Source organism: Leuresthes tenuis, unplaced genomic scaffold, assembly GCF_036924035.1.
Source record: "Leuresthes tenuis unplaced genomic scaffold, fLeuTen1.0.hap1 SCAF_24, whole genome shotgun sequence".
NCBI lineage: Eukaryota > Metazoa > Chordata > Actinopteri > Atheriniformes > Atherinopsidae > Leuresthes > Leuresthes tenuis.
In genome coordinates, this window is record NW_027325378.1 from 15,208,167 (window position 1) to 15,229,050 (window position 20,884).

The 20,884-nt window shown below is 39.3% G+C and overlaps 2 protein-coding genes across 4 annotated transcripts; both read left to right on the forward strand.

The window, feature by feature from the left end:
• The first annotated feature begins 237 nt into the window (after positions 1 to 237).
• On the forward strand, positions 238 to 12,568 carry pign (phosphatidylinositol glycan anchor biosynthesis, class N). Of its 3 annotated transcripts, XM_072378050.1 has the most exons (29): positions 238 to 623; positions 1,004 to 1,265; positions 1,415 to 1,536; positions 1,689 to 1,787; positions 2,026 to 2,132; positions 2,431 to 2,555; positions 2,662 to 2,792; positions 2,889 to 3,008; positions 3,115 to 3,155; positions 3,307 to 3,366; positions 3,554 to 3,646; positions 3,793 to 3,848; positions 3,987 to 4,065; positions 4,262 to 4,444; positions 4,562 to 4,701; positions 5,057 to 5,156; positions 5,284 to 5,376; positions 6,682 to 6,773; positions 8,203 to 8,308; positions 8,379 to 8,487; positions 8,686 to 8,788; positions 8,895 to 8,997; positions 9,938 to 10,024; positions 10,186 to 10,241; positions 11,302 to 11,377; positions 11,722 to 11,795; positions 12,040 to 12,082; positions 12,216 to 12,268; positions 12,423 to 12,568. In XM_072378050.1, exons 2-29 carry the CDS (start codon positions 1,039 to 1,041, stop codon positions 12,544 to 12,546), a joined length of 2,802 nt encoding a protein of 933 aa, XP_072234151.1. In that variant the 5' UTR covers positions 238 to 623; positions 1,004 to 1,038; the 3' UTR covers positions 12,547 to 12,568. The 3 variants fall into 3 exon arrangements, with proteins under 3 accessions (XP_072234151.1, XP_072234152.1, XP_072234150.1); XM_072378049.1 differs by lacking the exon at positions 238 to 623 and having other exon boundaries at positions 977 to 1,265; XM_072378051.1 differs by lacking the exons at positions 238 to 623; positions 9,938 to 10,024; positions 10,186 to 10,241; ... (3 more) ...; positions 12,216 to 12,268; positions 12,423 to 12,568 and adding an exon at positions 9,073 to 9,317 and having other exon boundaries at positions 976 to 1,265.
• Positions 12,569 to 18,102: 5,534 nt separating this feature from the next.
• gpr141 (G protein-coupled receptor 141) lies at positions 18,103 to 20,353 on the forward strand. The gene is made up of 2 exons (XM_072378378.1): positions 18,103 to 18,344; positions 19,144 to 20,353. Exon 2 carries the CDS (start codon positions 19,146 to 19,148, stop codon positions 20,007 to 20,009), a length of 864 nt encoding a protein of 287 aa, XP_072234479.1. The 5' UTR covers positions 18,103 to 18,344; positions 19,144 to 19,145; the 3' UTR covers positions 20,010 to 20,353.
• Positions 20,354 to 20,884: the final 531 nt, after the last annotated feature.

Here is a 20,884-nt window from a genome sequence, read left to right on the forward strand (position 1 = left end):
TCAATTTGACTTATGTTATCCCGAAGCCCGCCTCTTAAGTAGGATACTGGAAAGTAATTGGATATTTCTGAGGTAACTGGGCAGGTCACGTTTGACAGATGATAGCTTTTGCTGGCTAATATATTGTCAAAAAAAGGTTATGTAAATACCGGTGTCTAGTTAGACTATACTATAATTCAAATAGTCAAATAACAAGTTAGTTTATTCAATAATATAACGTTTTCAGAGAGAAAACCTAGTGGGAAATAAAATGCTGTTTAACTACAATACCCACAATCCAACTGCAAAGCATATGCGTCCACAGTTAACGTCAAAATCACAACAAGGAAGTGAATGCTCGTGGTGCCTGTATTTCTTGTAGTAATCTTATTAGAAAGAGTGGCAGTTGGTTTTGTAAAAGCATCCACTTATAGATTACGTTGATCTTGTTTGGACCAACAGAACTTCAACACGCCTGGTGCTCTGGATGTATAATGGGTACTCTACGATTAGATTAAATTAAAGCTAAAAGCCTGTGAAAGTGTCTAACAAATGAATGGGTCAAATGTTAGATCGTGATAGATAGGTGCGCCCTCCTGTTCGGTCTTTAACAAGACACCATTCCCCATTGAGGCCACATGCAGGTAAGACGACTTTTTGCATGGTCAAAGATCTAACTGATTTTGTAAGTCTCCCTTGTTAAACATGCTGTTAGTATGATGACACAATTGGCATCAAAATGTGCCGAAATTAAATATGACATTATATTTTGGCACATTTGGCAAATGGCATATGGTGAACGGATTAGTCCTGTCCCTAAGCAGCCTTTCCATGGGACATGCTTTGGCTTAACCAGTGTTACATTAAAGCTAGTATCTCCACGGTTTCATGTAACCTCTTAATCTTAAATGTAAAGCCAGACTGTACCACTGTCTGTACCTGTCATTTAATTCTGTCTTTATTTCTCTGTCTTCTTACTTTTATCTTCAAATGAAATCTCCCCACCGCCATCTTATCATCACAGTTGTTCTTCAGAACCAGTGTAGCCTTGACTCAAAAATGAGGATGATCACCTTTTTTCTGGTTGGGCTGGCAGTCCATGTGGTCTTCTTCCTATCCATCTTCGACATCTACTTCACATCTCCGTTGGTTCATGGTATGACACCACAGTCCACGCCACTGGCACCCCCGGCCTCCAGACTGGTGCTGGTGGTGGCAGATGGCCTCAGAGCTGACAGTCTCTTCACCCTGTTCCCCAACGGCTCATCTCGGACTCCATACCTGAGGTCAGGAAACTGATTTAAAGTAGTGATCTGGAGTGCTTGTAAGTTCATTAATTTGTCCAGCTGGGGAAATAGTATGTATTTACTTTTGAATGTATTGTTTTAAGTGTGTGAGACACGTGAACACCTGTTTCTCTGTTTGCCACATTCAGGAGTGTAATAGAGGAGACCGGTACCTGGGGTGTGTCACATACACGCGTGCCCACTGAGTCTCGGCCCGGTCATGTTGCCCTCATTGCAGGCTTCTATGAGGATGTCAGTGCGGTTGCAAAAGGTGAGTGCATGTATTGATTTCTTTATGCAGAGTCTGCTATTGTGATGATCAAAATAAGTTTCAGTCTCACCTGCTTCTCAATGTGTCTTTATGGGATTGTACTGTTGGGGTTCTTTGCAATAGCAGCTGACTTTTCTTGTGCCTATGTTCAGGCTGGAAGGAGAACCCTGTCGAGTTTGATTCAGTGTTTAATGAGAGCAGATACACCTGGTGCTGGGGAAGCCCTGATATCTTGCCTATGTTTGCCAAAGGTACACATGCGCACTCACACACCCGAACATCAGCCACTGAACAGCTAACCTAGTGGTCTTGAAAAAAAACGTGACAGATAATGACTGCATGTATAGGAAATAAAATTTTCAGCCAGTTTGATTGTCATTATAACTTTATAAGTTTATCTCTATACATGAATTCAAACATGTTTAGATGATAAAAGAAGAAAATGACTGAATGAAAATCAATCTAATTTCCTACTTTGGGTGCGTCCAGGTGCCAGTGGAGACCATGTTTACACCCACACATATCCAGCTGAGGAAGAGGACTTCGCCTCCACCGATGCCTCCAGGCTGGACAGCTGGGTGTTTACGCAAGTCAAAGTACTGTTCTTGGAATAATGACCATCTATTGATTGTCTAATCTATCGATAACAATTGAGTCAGCCTTGGAAAAAAAAATTTAAGATTGACTTGCTAATGTAAAGCGCATTTGGTCTCAAATGATTTATTTTTTTAAATGTGAAGCCATTTGTTGTTGATATGGAAGACCACTGCGTTTATAAGCTTTACTGGAAAACAGAAGTGTGCAGTAACATAAGATTCTGTTGGTGCTATGGGGGAGGTTTTGCATGCATATTATTGAGAAAAAAAATCAAAGAGTATTTTATCTTTGTAACAGTCCTTATTTCAGTCAGCAAAGTCTAACTCCACCCTGAAGGCCAGTCTACTCGAGGATAGGAATGTATTCTTCTTGCATTTGCTTGGCATTGACACGAACGGGCACGCTCATAGACCAATGTCGCAGTGAGTAGCCTACTTTGGATTTGGATTTTTCTCTTCCTAGAATCGTCCAAATCAGCATTCATTAACAAGGTCATGTCTCTCCCTTGTATTTTGTCTTTTTTTGCAGGGAATACCAAGACAACATTGCCCTCGTAGACATGGGTGTAGCTGAGCTGGTGTCTGTTGTGGAGGACTTTTTTGGTCATGATGGCAGAACGGCATATGTGTTTACCTCTGATCATGGCATGACAAACTGGGGTAAGGCTTGTTTGTGTGAAATACTTAGATAAAGGCATACAAATCACTGCAGTTTAATTTTTCTATCTTGGCATGCTTGTATACATGTGCTTACAGGCTCCCACGGTGCAGGCCATGCATCTGAGACACTCACCCCTTTAGTGGTGTGGGGAGCTGGAGTTAATAATGCCCAGAGAGCCACAGAGCCCCAACCGTATAAGGATGGATACCTTCAAGGTATACAAGCTGTCAGTTTTAAGATCGAGATTATCCTCCAGGTTTCACACCAAATGGCTGATGGACTTTTTGCTGTTGTCCATATTTGTTTTGCTGCTTCTCTCAGATTGGAAACTGGAGCACATTCGTAGAGTTGATGTCAATCAGGTAAGGATCACCAAAAAAAAAATTTAAAAAAAGGGTCCTTTGTAAGACCAGGGTTGAAATAAATTAATACTACTAATTCCCACATGTCTAAAAGGTGCACAATTTATAATAAGGCTTTGATATTTTATTTTTATTCCATCGTGTTTTTCAGGCAGACATTGCTCCACTCATGGCTTCTCTCATTGGTTTGCCCATCCCTGTCAACTCGGTTGTAAGTCGGTGGATAAATAAATATTCTAATAGTTCTCATTTTTAAAGATGTATACAGCCATTCATTGCATTACCAAAGTTGTCAAAAATAAGTTTTTGTAAACAGATGTAATGTGTAATACAGCGCTCCCAAAGTGATATACATTGTGATATCATGAGCGTCTGAGTGTGTTTTTGTGTCTGTCCAGGGTGTGTTACCTCTCCTCTACCTTAACAACAGTGACCAGTTCAAGGCAGAAAGCATGTACACCAATGCTATTCAAGTACTGGAGCAGTTCAAGGTATCGCATTACAGTTTTCTGCTATACAGTAGATATTGATTAGCAACTGTTCTTTGTGGGTAACTTTTTCCATAAAGTCATATGTAACACCGTGTGATGTTGTAATTAATTACACTGACTCAGCTATTTTTTTTTTTTTTTTACAGATGAAAATGGGCCAGAAAAAGGAGATGACTTTGCCTTTTCTCTTTACACCATACCAGTAAGAAGAAAAAGGAAATTGATAACCTTTGCTAACAGGAAATGAGTTAGGAAGATGAAATTTCGGCATGTTCGAGACAACATTCAAATACCATTTTACACACTTCACCTGTATTGCTTTGTTTCTTCATGTTTCCAGACTCCTGACTGAGTCAAAACAAGCAGAACTCACACGCAAAGCCCGAATACTGATTCAACTAGAGAAGTACAATGAGGCTGTAAGTATCAAAGAAAGGTTAGTCTCCAGTTGATTGGTGAATTAATATCAGAACAAGGCAAATTTGATTTAGATTTGTTCCAGATACTCTAACACATCAACCTGACATTTTTAAAAGTGATTATGCACATGGTCTTATGGCACATTTGTTTTTAGCACAGCATTTCATGCCTCTTCTCTCTTCTCTGTCCCATCAGATCTCTCTGTGCCAGTCTCTGATATCCCTTTCTCTGGAAGGACTGGTTTACTACCACACCTATGACAGGTTCTTTCTGGGTTGCAGTGTGGTGCTGGGATTTGTAGGCTGGACCTCGTACGTCATCTTAGTCATCCTGAGAACTCATGCTAGCCTGAACAGACATCCAAATCTCACTAAACAGGTTGGGGTGGGGGTGTATAGCCTCTGTGTCTTTGCCTTTTTAGATGAATTTCACCCAGACTTGCTAATGAAACTTGAAAGTCTTGTTAAGTTGATGTCATATCTTCTGTGTGTGCAGATTCCCAGTCATAATTTGGCGAGGCTGTGCACATGTGTGGCAGTGGTAATCACCACGTTCCTGCTCATCCAAAGAAGCCCTGTTACTTACTATGTCTACTGCCTGCTGCCCATCCCTGTGTGGTACTCTGTTTTTAAAGAGTGAGTAAAATGCATTAGAAAACATAAAAGTAAACGACAACATGACATATATCTGCAACATACATTATGCTGTAGAGCTGTAATATTAGCAGATTTGTGTATGAAGCTGTTTAAAGTGATGGGGTAGTCGCACATCTGCAGAGGTAATGAAAATGGCAGCTTTTCTTTGCATCTCATTTACATCACAGACGCATGCTCGCCTGGCCCAGGCCGTAGAGATGATAATTAGGTTCTTTGAAGTGATGTTTCCATTCATGTGTCTTGTCTGTGAACGGATAGGGCTGGCCATGCCACATTTGTCACATTTCATTCTTTTATCACAGGTAAAAACAGTCTTTTCAATGATTCATTTTAGGTGTGGCGCTCTAACAGATTTGATTCGGTCTGCCCCCACTCTGCCGCTTTGGAAATGTTTAGGCTATTTTGTGCTGGTGGCATTTGGGATTGAGCTGCTGGTAGGTATCTTTAAATCATTACAGTTAAAGACGTATTACTGTTGCAGTGAACAATAACGAAAGAAGTTTTTAGGGTTTATCAGAACATACTTCAAGCTGTCATTTCATGTGACTTTGCTGCCCTCAGGTGGTGAGTTTCTTCCACCGCGCCATGCTGACTGTAGGCTTGGCCGTCCTCTCTCTGTGGCCCCTCCTGTCAGGACTTTTTGGCAAGGCCAAGGTAATTCCAACACATCATTTTCCTAGAGTCACATTGACCCTGGAAAAGTCAAGCTACGTTTTTTTTTTTAACATGGTTATGGAAAACAGTGTCTCCCTTCTGGAAGTTTTACAATATAATGTGGGGTTTTCCTTTAAAGGAAAAATGAACGCACAACAAAAACTCCCTGATCATGACTACTAAATGTTACAATTATCAAAGCTTATTCGGTCGCTTTAATTATTCTTAAATGTTCTTTTCTAAATGATACTACATGATTTGGCCTATGTATTTTTTACTATTTAATCCTCCACTCTCATGATGTCATACATTTATTGATCTTTTCTTTCTCAAAACACTGCATTCTTATTCAGAATTAGTACATTAAATATACATATGCATATAAATAATATTTGCTCCACTAAAAGTGTTTATTCAGACTGAACTTTTCAAATGCCACCGCCATTACTGAGACCACTCAACTCGAGGTGAAAATGTAGGTTTCTGTCTTTGCACTTACCCTGAAAGCAGATTGGCTTGGAGACGGAGCAGAATGGGACTGAATATTATTCAATCACTTTGATATCCAAATTCATTTGCTTTTTTGCATAGTTGTTTTCTTATTTAATTTTCTTTCAAAGCATTTCCCCATTTCATCCATCAGTGATCAAGAAGCTTCCTCAGGACGCGCCTTATAAGGAAGTCTCAACATGTTTGTCAGTTTTGATTACAGAAGACACACCATAGCTAATTATCTCCACTTTGCAGTGACTTAATGCATTTAGCTGCTGATGTAAAGCACAGATTGTAGAAGTGTTAATGTATGTACTGTAAGAACACTCCTAGGTCGTGTCATAAATTTAAATCTGAAATGAAATACGTTTTTATGATCTAGGCCATAACTCAGTGGGTCCATTCATTTTTGTAATGATGAATTAAAAGGGATGTGGGTTTTTCCCATAAAATCTTAAAATCTGACATAAATCTGACAGCACACCATCTTATGGGGATTTCCTATTTGCGTGTATGTGTGTGTGTGTGTGTGTGCATGCGTGTGTGTGTGAGTGAGAAAGAGAGAACCTTATAACTTTTAACTTCAAATGGATAAATATCCCACTATTCCACACGGGATCACTTGATGCAGTTTGTTAGGAGGTGTACAGAAAAACATCGTCCTCTATGATGCAGTCACTAAGTACTTGTCAGCCATGTAGGAGTGTGTGTATGTGTTGTGTTTGAAGAGCTTATTGACCTATGCTTGTAGTCAACTTGAACCATGATCATTACTGTTAGCAGCTATTTTTGTCTTTTTTTTTTTCTGCACAGTTCCGTTCATTGAGCTGGTTTCTGGGCTGTCTTTGTCTGTCTGCTTTCCCCCTGATGCCGGTTGTGGGTAGAGAGCCTAACCTCCATCTGGTGTGAGTACTTCCTTTATTTGCTAACATTTAGCAGAATAATTGCCACGGTGTGCCATCCATGCCAACTCTCAGAAATGACACTCGGGTCAGGTCAGGTCGTGTCAATATTGAATAGAAAAATAAAGGGAAAATAGTGAGAAGTAAAAAAGAGGGTTCAAGGAGAAAGTTGAGAAACTCTTAAAGGACAGTAGAGCTGGGGATGTCTGGAGAGAACACTGACTGGCCTCCCAAATAATAACCACTTAGCATCATCACATATTGGTACTAATGCCTCTGTGAACATGGCAGAAAACCTCACGTAATTCTACTGCAGTTTGAACAGTCAGGTCACACATGAGAGAGGTAAAAGCTAAAAGCTTGGCTCACCCCAGTGTCGCCTACCAAGTTCGACATGGAGATGCAGTGACCAAGGGTGGAACTCGTGCTGAGGGGGGTGAACGCAAACATAGTACCAGGGTCTGATCAGATCTGTGGGCAGATGCTGAAGACCTGCCACTGCCAGCTGACCGGTGTTTTCTGGCATCTCTTTAACCACTGCCGTTACTCCAGAAATTCTCAATAGTTGGTTCTGTGGCCAAAAAGAGCAATTCCATCTGTGGCTTCGTTGGCATGTAGCCTTAACATCCCTGTTCATGAGAGGCTTTGAAAGGGTGATTTTGCCCAGCTTCAGGAGGTTATTATACATGCCGAGCCATACCAGTTTGCATACAAATGACCAAGGGTTGTGGACAATGCTGTACTAATGCTGCTTTATACCACCTATACCCAATCTTGAGAGGCCTGACTCACTGGTGTTGACTGGTCTTTGTGAATTGCTTTTGCGCCTTTAACACCATTCAACCTCACTTAATTGGAAGAAAACTGCTCTCAATGGATGTCAATCTACACCTGAACCTCTGGTGGATTCCATCGTTTCCTTACAGATGGATGCCAGAGAATAGTCAAAGGTCAGTTCAGTTATTCTGAGACCGTTTCCACAGAAGCTCCACCACGCTCTGTAATGTGACAGGTTTTAAACACATTGTACACAAATGACTGAAGGAGCACTAACCCAAGCATAAAATACTCCAACTCTGTACTCAGAAACACCACCTACTCACAGGAGCTGTTACGTTATTAGATAGACATTTTTGCTTGAGTGGTGCAGGCTGGAGCAGAAAGTACTTGTAGCATAAGGACTAAACCTAAAGGTACACAAATAATCTCGCACGCCCCTCGCTCCATGTACAGCCAGCACCGTCTCCTTACCTCAGGCCAGAGGTCACAAAGATTCAGGACTTAAAGAACCAAGCCGAGTTTTATGGAGGCAGATAATCTAAATAAACTGATATTAAAGGCGGTAGCTTTACACACCATACATGTGGATGCATAAAGCTGTGTACCTTTAAAGTGCCTTTGAAACATACTAACATGTGATGTTTGCTCACAGCACCTGTGCAGGTCTGCTTACCTTCTTCACTTCAGCCTGTTACCTCTGGTCATCACGCCAGAGGACACCACTGCACCTAAGCGACAAGCAGCAGTTTTTCACTCAGGTACCCACAAAGCATGCAATGTTGTGCGTGGGATACTGTCAAGTGCTGAATTTTCTGTCAATTTCAACAGATGCTCCATGCGGCCGTGTGTGCATACGTGCCGTCCCTCACACACTCCAGCCTGCAGCAGAAACAGGGCCTACCTCTTCTTAATCAGATCATCAGCTGGAGCACATTAGGTAGGTGGATAGAAGTGAGCTGCCTGTGTTCAACACTGCGGAAATTCCAGTACAGGTTCTTTTTATATTACTGTGTAATTTATGTTTACTTTTTCTATATTTATCAGATGCTAAAGCTGTGAGTGAAGTGATGTAAAAATGTCACAACCAGTTGTATTTGTCCTCCTGGAACTGCTGCCCTCTCTCCTCTTTTCTCAGCATCTTCAATAGTCATTCCTTTGCTGAGCTCGACGCGTCTTTTCCATCGACTCCTTAGCATATTCTTGTCTCTTACATCTACATACCTCCTGCTCAGCACTGGGTAAGACAACGCACATTTCAACACTTCAAATTAGGTCTTGTGCAGAGTTTTACCACACCAGCAAGTTCATGAAATATGTCTAACGTTTCTATTTTCTCCCAACTAGGTCAGAGGCCTTGTTTCCTCCCGTGTTATCTTGGTTAATGTTTGTGTGGATCAACATTGAACAGGAGGCCTTGCTCGCTCAAGGTGTCTCTGGCAGGCAAGAGGTAGATGTTCGTTGTAGGTTTTGATCTGTAAACTACCACCACCGTGGATATAAAAGGGTTAATCTTGTCATCTAGATAAAATCCAACTCAGGGTTGCGGGGAGGCTGGAGCCTATCCGAGCTGTCATTGGGTGAGAGGCAGGGTGCACCCTGGACAGGTCGCCAGTCCATCACAGGGCCTGTGAAAGCACAATTGTGTATATTTATATAGGTTTGAATGCCTCAAGTTTCGAATGCAAATCTCATTAAACAATATTTTATCCACTATAGAAAAAAAAAATAGACCGTTGAAAGTGAGACATTTTACTATTTAATGAAAAATATTATCTCATCTGGAATTCGATGGTAGCTACACATCAAGTCTTAAAATCGGTCCCATAACAAAAGGGAAGTCAGCTGGCAACAGCTGACACGTATTTTCACGCTTATTTGTTCCTGTCAAAAGTCACGTAAATTTTTAAAAGTGTTATTTGGTCAAACATCACAATAAGGCAAACCTTTTCAAAAGAGACTTCTGTACAAAGTTAAAGGCCAAAACGGTCATATAAAGTGTCTTATTGTTCACATTAAGATTCATCAGTGCATTGGTGTAATTTAAACAGTCCAGCATATGCTGCAATGAATCTTTAGTTTTAACTTCATCAACATCAGCTGCAAAGCAATGAAGATGAATATTATATCTACTTAAAATAGACCCTGAAGGGAATGTATGCAGTAGGAGCGTGAAAGGGCCCAGAATGGAGCCTGGAAGAACTACACATGTGAAAAAGCTGAAAAATATTTGTTTGTCTAGATTGAGACACTTCTTCAAAACAAGGGATGCACTCATGACTGCACACTGTAATTGATGAGCCGGGTTTACAGATAGCTCTACATGGTGATCGGGGGTTTTTGCCTCAGAGTGCATTTATTGGAATGTACATGCATTTGCTTTCTTTCAGTTGTCCACGATTGATTTCTCAGCAAACATCGACATCACCAAGATCCGACAACTGAAGTTGGATGACATTAGAAGATCGTATTTTTTTGTATCCTTCTTATGAGAACATGAGCTAAAGCACAAAAAATACAAGTCACAATGGAGTGTACAAGTGCTGCTTAGAATAAACTTTATCCAGAAAGATAACTGTTTTAGAAAACAAAAAGATGAACATTGTTTCAGGTCTTTCCTTGACTACATTTTCTTTAGGTATTTTTCATAATAACCGCTTTCTTTGGCACAGGGAATATAGCATCCATTAATAGGTAAGATTAGACTGTCATTCATGTTTGTTGGTGTTTGTGTGTCGTGAAGGGTAGGAGGTTGTTTGGCCCGGGGGATTAGAAGTGGTTATAGTCTGCATGAAATGTCTGGTACGTGTGGTGTCTTTACTGATGCATGCATGCTTTACGATTAGTAGCAGTGCATCATTTGAATACACGAAGGAGACAAGTGAACTGTGAGAATGTAGTCCTAACTCTACAGTGCATGTTTGCCGGTTTGACATCAGAGTTTACAGCTCAAAAGGACACATGATCTTTACTCAGTTAGAAGTACACTTTAACTTCCTTTGTGCAAAAGTACTTTTATTTTCTTTTATTTTTTAAAAAACTGCATAAAATTAGACGTACTTATTCAAATTATCCACCATTGTAAAAGTGAAAATGCCCAGGCTCTGAAAGTTAAAATCTTTACAGGACAATTCTTGAACTGTTTCAATGTAAAGTTAATTAAATTTTACATCATAATGTAATTTGAATACTGTCAGAACTATCCAACTTTATATTTAATAAAAACAATATACAATGAATACTGTCATAATATATCCGATGATAATTCTTACAACCAACAACTTTAAACAGTTCACCAAAAGGCCACAGTCTTGGCATAGACATCATATTTAAGTGTCCCTCTTCTTTGTTCAGTCATGTTATATTATGGCTTCCTCACACTGTATGTCGGTTGAGTACAGATGGATACACCAAATTATTGTCATTTCTAAATGATACTGTCTTATCCAAGTGGGCTGAAATTGATCCAATGATGAGAAGGTGCAAATTATGGAAGCTAATTCTAAATAATTCCCATCAAATTAGTTACAACTAAACTGACAAGTCTGTTTTTAAAGTGTACGGATTAGAAAGGACTCGTTTTTTGTGCGACAGTGCAGCAGGCAAAAGTGACAAAGTATCCCAAATAGTACTCAAATGGAAAAAAATGATATCTGAAAATTCTGCTCAAGTATAGCAATGAAGTATTTAAATGTAGATTCACATCTGGTCATGTTCATTGTTACTAACTCTACTTCTTTCTCCTTTTGTCTAGTTTTGATCCGGCCTCTGTTTATTGTTTCCTCACTGTTTTCAACCCCTTTATCATGGGAGGGCTTATGATGTGGAAGGTACTGTATCCTAAGCTTACTTTATATTTAGACTTTGTGTGTGTATATGTATATATATATATATATATATATATATACGTATACACCTTCTGGACTTGCAGCCTTATTTCTTGTTTCCTTTGTTATATACTGTGTTTCCAATAGGGAGAGTTTATCTTGCAGACCTAAATTAAATCTATTCTATATGATTTGTGTTGGACATATACTTAAAAACATTTTAATCTTCCTGTCTTGTTCTCTGTGTGTACTCTCTTTGTCAATAGTCTCTCTTGCGTTAATGTTGTCAGGACTTAGTTGAATTTATACATCAAAAGTTTCCTGAAAATTATCTTTTGTTCCTCCAGGTTATCATACCGTTCATCATAGTAATGTGTACATTTGAGACCATCCAAGTGGCAACACAGCTCTCATCAAGAAGGTAATCTCTTCCTGCTGCCTTTAAAAAAAACAAAACAAGACAGTAGTTCAACTCAAATTAGTCAACTCAAATAACAAGAGAAAATGATCCGGTATGAACAAAGTTCCCCTTTTTGAAACGTGAAGATGGAATGAATTTACTGTCCATGGTGGGCCTGAAGTACACAGGCGTTATAGTGGATGTCAGATATTGATTTTAATGCGTCCATACCTTTGCACGTGTGTCTCTCATTATTCTTTTTCAGTTTGTTCCTCATTGTCTTGGTGATCTCTGATGTGATGGCTCTGGTAAGGCGTTTTCTGTCACTGTCAAATTTCTGGTGTAATGTTGGATTAAGACGCATTTCAGTAATTCTTTGATTAAGGATTTTTTTTTCTTCGACTCAATATACATTTTTAACTAACCCCTCCTCCTCCTCAGCATTTTTTCTTCATGGTGCAAGACTACGGCAGCTGGTTGGACATTGGTACAAGGTGTGTTAACTTAGAAACCATAATTTGTAATTGATTAACACTTACTTAGTTATACACACACTGGTCCTCCTCTCCCTCCTTGTGCTCATGTTTGATGGATCTGCAACACGTATATTTACACATAAACTTACCTGACTATTTTTGTCTGTTGCAGCATCAGCCATTATGTGATAGTGATGTCAATGACAATCTTCCTGATGCTGCTTAGTGTGGTCACACACATTCTCACATCAAAAAGACTCATCCTGTGGAGGAAACCGAAGATGCACTTTCCATAAATAAACACGCATTTGACTTTAATGATGGTTACAAATATTTAATATTTATCTTATTTTAAAGATGTGTTTTTTTTTACATATAAATATATATGTGTGGGATATTGCGTAAGGACTATACACTGCACAGCACTATGAGACAGGTTTTAGATGGGCTTTTGCAGAGTCCTCTTAGACTTTTGGCTGTGCTGTTTTCATTGAAGTATTTTTTTACAACTTCACTCTGTCTCTGTTTCAGGTGCATTTTGACATGAATCATTTATGAATTTGACTAAGGATACTTTAATGTTTGACTGCAACTGAAGCCTTTGCCAAAGGTGTTAATGTATGATCCATTGCAGAGTAACTTCATTAACCCTTTAAGGGTGTAGCACTATTTCCTGTAAAGGTACCTAAAATACATAAAAGGAAAAGGTTTATGAATACATCTTTGACAAGGAATGGAAGGAAATTCAATTAAATTCAATTCAGTTTTATTTATATAGCGCTAAATGACAACAGTTGTCATCTCAAGGCACTTAAAAAGGGAAAATGTTCACTAACTGTATTAAATCAGGTATTATTGTACAATAGAATTGCTGATATCAAAATTGCTGATTGTTGCATATTTTAACATATTTAAACGTGGACATTTGATCCTCTTTGAAATAGTCTATCAATAAAGAGATTTGCTCATACAAATTGTCAACTTGTTTTCTTAATTTAGATCAAAGATGCAGTTCTGTCACATTGCAAAACTAAGCACACTTCTACAGATAAAATTAGAAGTTCCAGATTGCGTGCAGTGCCAAGACCCTTTTATAGGAGTGAAATGTGTCCCCTTTAAACCACAGACATCAAAAGCCTGATGCACTGCCAATGACTATACACAAAAGCCACGTGTATGCTATTTCCTGTTCACAAACTGGTATAAAGAATGTGCACACCAACAAGGTGTAACTGTAGCAGAGAGGTGTGATAGATATCTTTAGAGCTCGCCATCAATTAATCCGGGTGTTTTTTAGCTTGGCAAAAACTTTGCTGACTTTTCTGCACCCACAGCATCTCCTTTTCAGCCAGTCTGGTTTTGGTATTACAAGAATGTCTTGGGCTTTGGAAAGCTCAATCAACGGCGCCAACATGCAAAAATCGTTGGTCATTGCCATAGCGATGCATCATAACTGATAGCAAAATTGTCAGTTAGCAGCAGAAATCCTTCTCGCAGCACATCCAATCTGTGTTTTCCCCGATAAACACTCGCGAAGATGCAAAGACAGACGCACTGTGTTCAGAGCTACCACTAGAGCGGCGCCATTCTACAACTCTTTGACGGGACTTTAAAAAGAGACCGAATAATTAAAGATCTATCTGAATTTTCAGGCACAAGATTGTCTCATAGGCTAAGAAAACAGCAAACACACCATGATCCATCTGTACATCTGTGTCTTTCTTGTGATCATCTCCATAGACTGTATACAGTACAAGCTACGCGCTCAACAGTTGCAGATGAAGCAGGACTAGTCAGCCATAGCCCTGATGGGTGCTGTGAGTGCATAATTGGTTTGGCAGCCGGTTTATAATTCGACCGCTTCTTTAAAGCTCTGCAGGGTCTTTTGCTCAGAACATAAATAGCTGATTGACACAGTGTTCATGCAAATAGTTTGGCAGGATTGAAAGATGATTTCAATCTCCTAGCCTTCCCTGTACATGTGAAGCAGCTTTGTCAAATACAACAATGATGCCCTGGACATACAAACATTTTCTCACCATTCTTCACCCAAAAACAGCATCATTTTCAAAGTTGTTCCACCAGCTCAGGGTCCTGCTGGGCCCAATACTAAAACTGGCTACAGTGGCTTCTTCATAATGTGTTCTGATCCCAGTGTTATTCTGTGGAGTTGGCTATTAGTCCTATTAACAAGGGCACCAGTGCTTTCTTGGCTAAATTTGCCGTTACCCATGTGACGTTAATCCAAGGGGATAGGGGTGTATGATCTGAGGTCGCAGGCCAAAAACCCCGTTATCCACTCCACAAATAATCTTTACAGTCAAACTCAGTGAAAATCTTCACCCTGAAAGGCATCGAACCAAACAAAAAAGTTCTGTTCCATTTGCCCAAAACTGTGTTTGCATGGTGGTGATATGGGCTAATGCTTAGTAAAATCTGCAATTCTCAAAACCCCTCTATTCATGCATTCAGGGCCTGCTTGATAGTTGAGATTGCTTGAGATTGAGATGCTGCTTAAGATTAATCTTCTGAAGATATATTTCCAAGAAATAAATTTTCATGTAAATGATCATTTATAGAAATACATCCTCTTCTCAAAAAGAAGTTCCATTTCTGAGCAGTGTTCTTTGAGTTATTGTGGTGTGTAAAATGAGCTCCATGATCATGTTTTGTTAATCAACTGAGCATTTATTTGCTGTTTCAGTTGATCTTTTTATGAGGAAATACACAGTTATCTTGTGTATAGGGTTATTACTTACTTACTGTACCTCAGGGGAACTGGCTGGATTGATAAGTATGTAATGCTTTCAACTGCTCACCCAGTAATTACACAGTAATTACACAGTATTTCAGGAAATCAGACCATTTCCCCTTTTTACTCAGGACTGGGTGGATATATAGTAGACATAGAAAACTGTTCTGCCATTGTTACTATGTAATCACACAGTAATTTTACACCGTGATCAAAGTTTTTTTCTTACATCTGTGTAATTGTACAGTAACTCAGTATTGAGTATTCAATTCTCCTGCTTTTACTCTGCAATTATGGGTTAATAATATGTCTTTCTAACGTCATAGTAACAGAGTTTATACAAATGATCATAATAATAACATTTCAGGGGCTAAATCATTTGATCTTTGATCAAGCAAACATAAGGCATTGGGTTTGGATACATTCAAACATCCATCCATTTCCTATACTCACCAAATCCAGTTCAGTGTCACAGGGGGGCTGGAGACTATCCCACCTGCAACTGGGCAAGAGTTAGGTTACACGCACTGTCATGCACTCCTAGGGCCAATGCAAATTCCACAGAAAGGCCTCAGTCGGACTTGTACAAGGAATTCTCTTGCTTTAAGGTGAAACAAAGCTAATCACCACACCTCTGTGCAGCCCCCAGATCTAAAATCCATGTTTCAAAGCTTGGAATTCCAGTGGTTTTGATGAATGGGCTCTCTTCTCTTTGCTTTTTTTCAAACAGAAAAAAAAATAAAAATTTTTAATCTGTTGTTACAATCGACTACCTAACCCTTTATATACACAGAGCGCAAACTGAAGTTTAGCACCAAACATAATGAAGTCCAAAGTCATCCTGCGCTACCTGAGTGGTAGCATGGTTACCGGTTTAGTTGATTATCTCTAATTGGACTTCAACAATCTAGAAACCATGGATGACTATAACTCACTATTTCTCACAATGTCAGTAATACTCTTATCAATGTTCACTGGCTGGAAAACAGTTCCTAAGCTTTTTGTCATCCTCACACAGAGAGACAACAAACAAATGCAGCTAACAGCACTTCCACATGCTCTCACACACACCTTCTGTAGTTCTTCTGCCTCCCAGCATTTGAATAGTTAAGGAACTTGATTTTTCCTCACAGCTGACGTGTGAAAACGCAGGATGCTAAATTAAATTGAACCAGGTGTACTTTTCTGGCAGATTCTCTTATGTTGTATTAACTGTCAATACTAAATTACACTTCTTACCATAGAAATAGTAAAATACATTCAAACTAGTTTGCAAACAGAAAACTTGGAACAGACAATAAACCCAGAGGGTTCCACAGGCAGAGCACTTCATATGCAGAATGAGTTTAAATGTGGCCAAATCATTTTCAGAACCTGCATTTTCAGAAAATTTGAGAGTTGGATCAAATAGTATTGCAACAACTGAAGAAATCTCCAAATGTTTTGTTTTTTTTTAGAAAGGGGTTGATTATTTGCATGAATGACTAGTTGCAAAAAATGTTTTTATTTTTATTTTTTTTTAACTAACCAGACCAAATTACTTGAAAAGTATTGCAGGCTATTGTCAGAAAACTCTCTGTGTCGATCCTTCACCCCACAGGAACCAAGTACTTAGAAGATACTTGCTGATACTACCTCATGCTGAAATTTATTTCTCCTTTCCACATAACAACCCAGTATTTACAAAATACTTACAGCAGGATTGGTTTCTTCTTTACACTGACATTAAACTGTAAGCTAAGATGAATTACATAGCAAATGTTAGGAAATGCATGCATGTTAGCTTGATTGCTGACTCTAAAGCGTGTGTGAGCGTGCGTGAGCGTGCGTGAGCGTGTGTGAGCGTGCGTGAGCGTGCGCGGTTGCTGGTCTCATTTGCCTCTGTGGCCCTGTGATGGACTGGCAACCCATCCAGGGTGTTGCCTCCTGCCCAATGACAGGTGGGATAGGTTCCAGCTTTCTCCTTTGCTTACAGCCATTGATTCAGCTATGAATTTTGTATCATATCAAAGAGTGCTTGGTTGCAAACAGAGGTGATATCTCTCAAAGCCGAAGCTAAAGCAGAAGTAAAACTCTCAGCTGAAACTCTCATGCTAGAAACTATCACACATCTTGAAAGCCATGGGGTACTTTATGCACAGAATGATTAAAGAATAGAACATTAATCTGAACTACAAAGTATACGGAAGTTTGCTACACCAACAGGCTGCTTTTATTTATGCATTCCTTGAAAACTACAAACACAAATACAGTGGGTCTTTCCTCCAGCTGGCTGTGTTGTTAAATGCAGGAACAATCCACCATTTCAATGCATATTTCAATGCATATTTTATGTCTTTAATCTTTTTATTGAAAACTCAAATATCAGTAAAGTCATCCCCGATGCTTCAGCCTGGTCTCATTAAGTAAAGTCACATGATATTGCTACATTTTGTTTGTCTGACTCTGCATGTCATCGCCATTTTACTTTGAGCGGGTGACACCCTGTCCCAAACCTTTTCCATTACCCTTTCTATTTGGTGTGCTATTCTCGATGTGTAAAAAGACACACAAAACCTTGTATATGTGTATGAATACACAAAATGCTGAAGAAATTACCTGTTATTTGTACACAGTGCCACAGGGAAGGCTGAGAATGACACATATGTCAACATCACAACTTGCACCACCACATCCTGACTAACTTCTCTTCTAAATTATCTAGAAACATAGTCTGAAAGTCTACTGCTTCAGTGTTACCAGCTGGGGTTCGTGTCTTGAGATACAAAAAGACCAATATTCATTGTATTATTCAAATATTCATTATTTTTTAAAAACATTTTTCTCCAGACACAGATAGATAAGGTGATGCACTGTTTACTCCTCTGGTAAATAATGGCAAAAAAATTTAAAAGATAATTACAAAATGTGTAAATGTCACTTACTCTATGTTCAGTTTAAGGTACCATTCACATAGATTATATTTCATTCTGTCAAGCGAAAAAAAAAAGTACACTATGGCCTATATTAGGGGAGTTTAGAAGAGGAAGCAAGAAGTTTTGTGGTTATGTTGACATGTGTGCGCAGTCACCTCCTCTCTCTGACAAAGCACAGAGCGATATGCAAAAGCGGACAGTGGTTTCTGTCGCATTCTGTCAACAGTTCATTTTCATAACTTGAACTTCCATTTGCCCTTGCTACAATATCATAGCTGTTCTTCTCTTCTCGGAGATTTTCCCATGCCAACAGACTCCCCACAACAGCGCCCCACTATTGATCTGACGGCGATTGCGATTTAAAGTAGAGAACATCCTTTGTCCCGTTGAAAGAAGAGCTGACAGCCAGAGTCTCTTTGTCCAAAAGGTAAGCAAAGTCTACAACTAAATCCTCCAGTTTCAACTATTTCCTTCATTCGTTGTTCAGCTGCAGCATTGTTCTATAGATCATAATTAGAGGATTTGTCCGAGCAACTTATCTCTATGTCACCGCTTCTGTGCACGCCTGTCCGTGTCTCGGTGCCACAGTTCAAACTTGTGTCTTGTTGAAAGGGATTCGAAAGGTAAATGTGTTACGAGGTCAGAACCAATCAGACTGTCATCGCAATATTGTTGTGGCAAAGCAGCATGACGCTCATTCAGACTTGATGTCTCCTTGCCACCGAAAGCCATCCGAAAGATGTAATAAGGACTTTTCTTTGCTTGGATGAGACTAAGATCAAATTCTTTGGCTGAGAAGCATTTTAAAGAGAAATGCTTTTGAAAACTGGCAGAACCACTCTGCTATCTTTTATTCCATACAGGATTAAATTTGACATTGAAAGTAAAAATTTGAAAATCATAATTGAAATATGTGCTGACTTTTGTTGCGTTAGGTTCGTACTGTTTGATCTGTTTCCAATATTTAGGAAATTAGGGGTGTTACTTTTAATATGTACAATTAATATGTACAATTTGACGCTAAAATGATATTGCACAAGCGTGTGCACGCTTCAGTTGTGTATTTAATGAAAATGTGTACTAATATGTACATTCTCCTTCTCTCCATTTTTAAAAAAATGTATTATATATTCTTTATCTACCCCTCGTTGATGTATACCACCTTCATTAACTCCTTGTCCTTTCTTTTCTCCTCCATCTTTTTCATTTCTCATCACTATATCCAGCCATGATGAACACCAGCACTAAACTACCCCCCCCAGACGAAACACAAGAGTACCACACAACCCTCCTGGTCATCTACTCAGTGGTTCTGCTTTGTGGTACCGTTAGTCTGAGTCTGATGATGTACATCATGAAATCCAGCACAGGGTCCACCACCTCCATCGCAATAAACAACTTGATCTTTGCTCACTTCATCTTCCTGTTCACGGTGCCCTTCAGGATTTACTATTATTCAGCAAATCGCTGGACCTTGGGCTTTGGGTTGTGTAAAATTGTGAGCGCCATGATCCACATCCATATGCACATGTCCTTTATCCTCTATGTGATCATCCTTGTCACCCGTCTTTTGACATTTTACCACAATACTACACAAGTGGCATCCTTCCGAAGGATACACGCACTCATTGGCAGTGCGTTGGTGTGGATCATTGTGCTCGTCATAGTACCTTGCGTCATCTATTTTTTGTATGGCAAACAGTCAGATTCAACAGACAAATGTTTCAGGTTTGGAAAAAGCACTCAGAGCACCGTCAGTAGAGTGTTCAACTACATTATGAGCCCATTGATTATAGTGGTGGCTTTGGTGCTGACAGCCCTACAAGTCAATGTCCTGTGGATCTTACGCAGAACACATCGCCAGGGACAGCAGGAATTTGGGGCTCAGCTGAAAAGTCTGTTTTTTGCACTGATCATGGTGGCCTGCTTCATCCCCTATCACATTTTCCGGCTTTACTACTTAAAAAATGTTAAAGAACTGCAGAGTATCAATGAGGTGTTTCTGAGTCTGACCACATTTAACTGTTTGGATATGCTAACCTTTTTGGGGAGAAGAACCTGCAACATCTGCTTGTCAGGAAGAGCTAATTGAAAAGTGCCAGTAGAATGAGTATGTATGTGTTTGTATGCATTCTGAAGACAATTTGCTATATGAATTTACAGCAAAACTTATGTCAATCACCGTTTATTATCACATCTTTTATTGTATATTGTTTTGCTTTCTCTTTAAAACCAGATAAAAAAGAGTAAAGCTCTCATTTAGGTGCCAGCAGTCATCCTCAGCTCTGCCTTATTTGCTGTACCACTGTTATGCTGTCTGCAATCTTTTTAAAGCTAGGACTTAAAATGAGCTTGTTTTTAAATATTATTTTTGTTGTCAGTAATATTTTTGTCTTGCTTGACATTTGAATGTAGGAAGCAGGAAATCTGGAGGCAGGGGTTTATGTCAAATTTTTAAACTGTTTTTTTATTTCACAAAAATACTATTTACAATAAGTTGTTATCCAGAAAATAAAAACTGTGTCTGGAAATTGTATGTGGATTTGATTCTAAGTGAATGCACTCCTGCCATCTTCTGGTCTGTGTTTGTACTACTTATTTTTAAGCCTGAATTTATAATGTTAGACTATAGAAATGAAAGGCAACTTTTTGTTTCAACCTAGAAAGAAAAAACAACAACCTGTATTTAAGTGTATTTAAGTGTATTTTCACCTTGCCCTTGTCAATTAAGCTGGTTGTTCCCATTTATACCTGAGAAGAGAAATAAATGTTTCAAATAACTACTTGCCCCGAATATTTTGTGAAACATTTCCTCAAACCTCTTTGATATCATGCCTTGTGCACTCATAGGTGGTGTCAGAAGCCCAGCCTAACATTCACACACACACACACACACACACACGCACACAACACCCTCCCACACACCCCCCTGGTGATCTTTCCCTTTTAGTTTTTTATGGCTCTGGG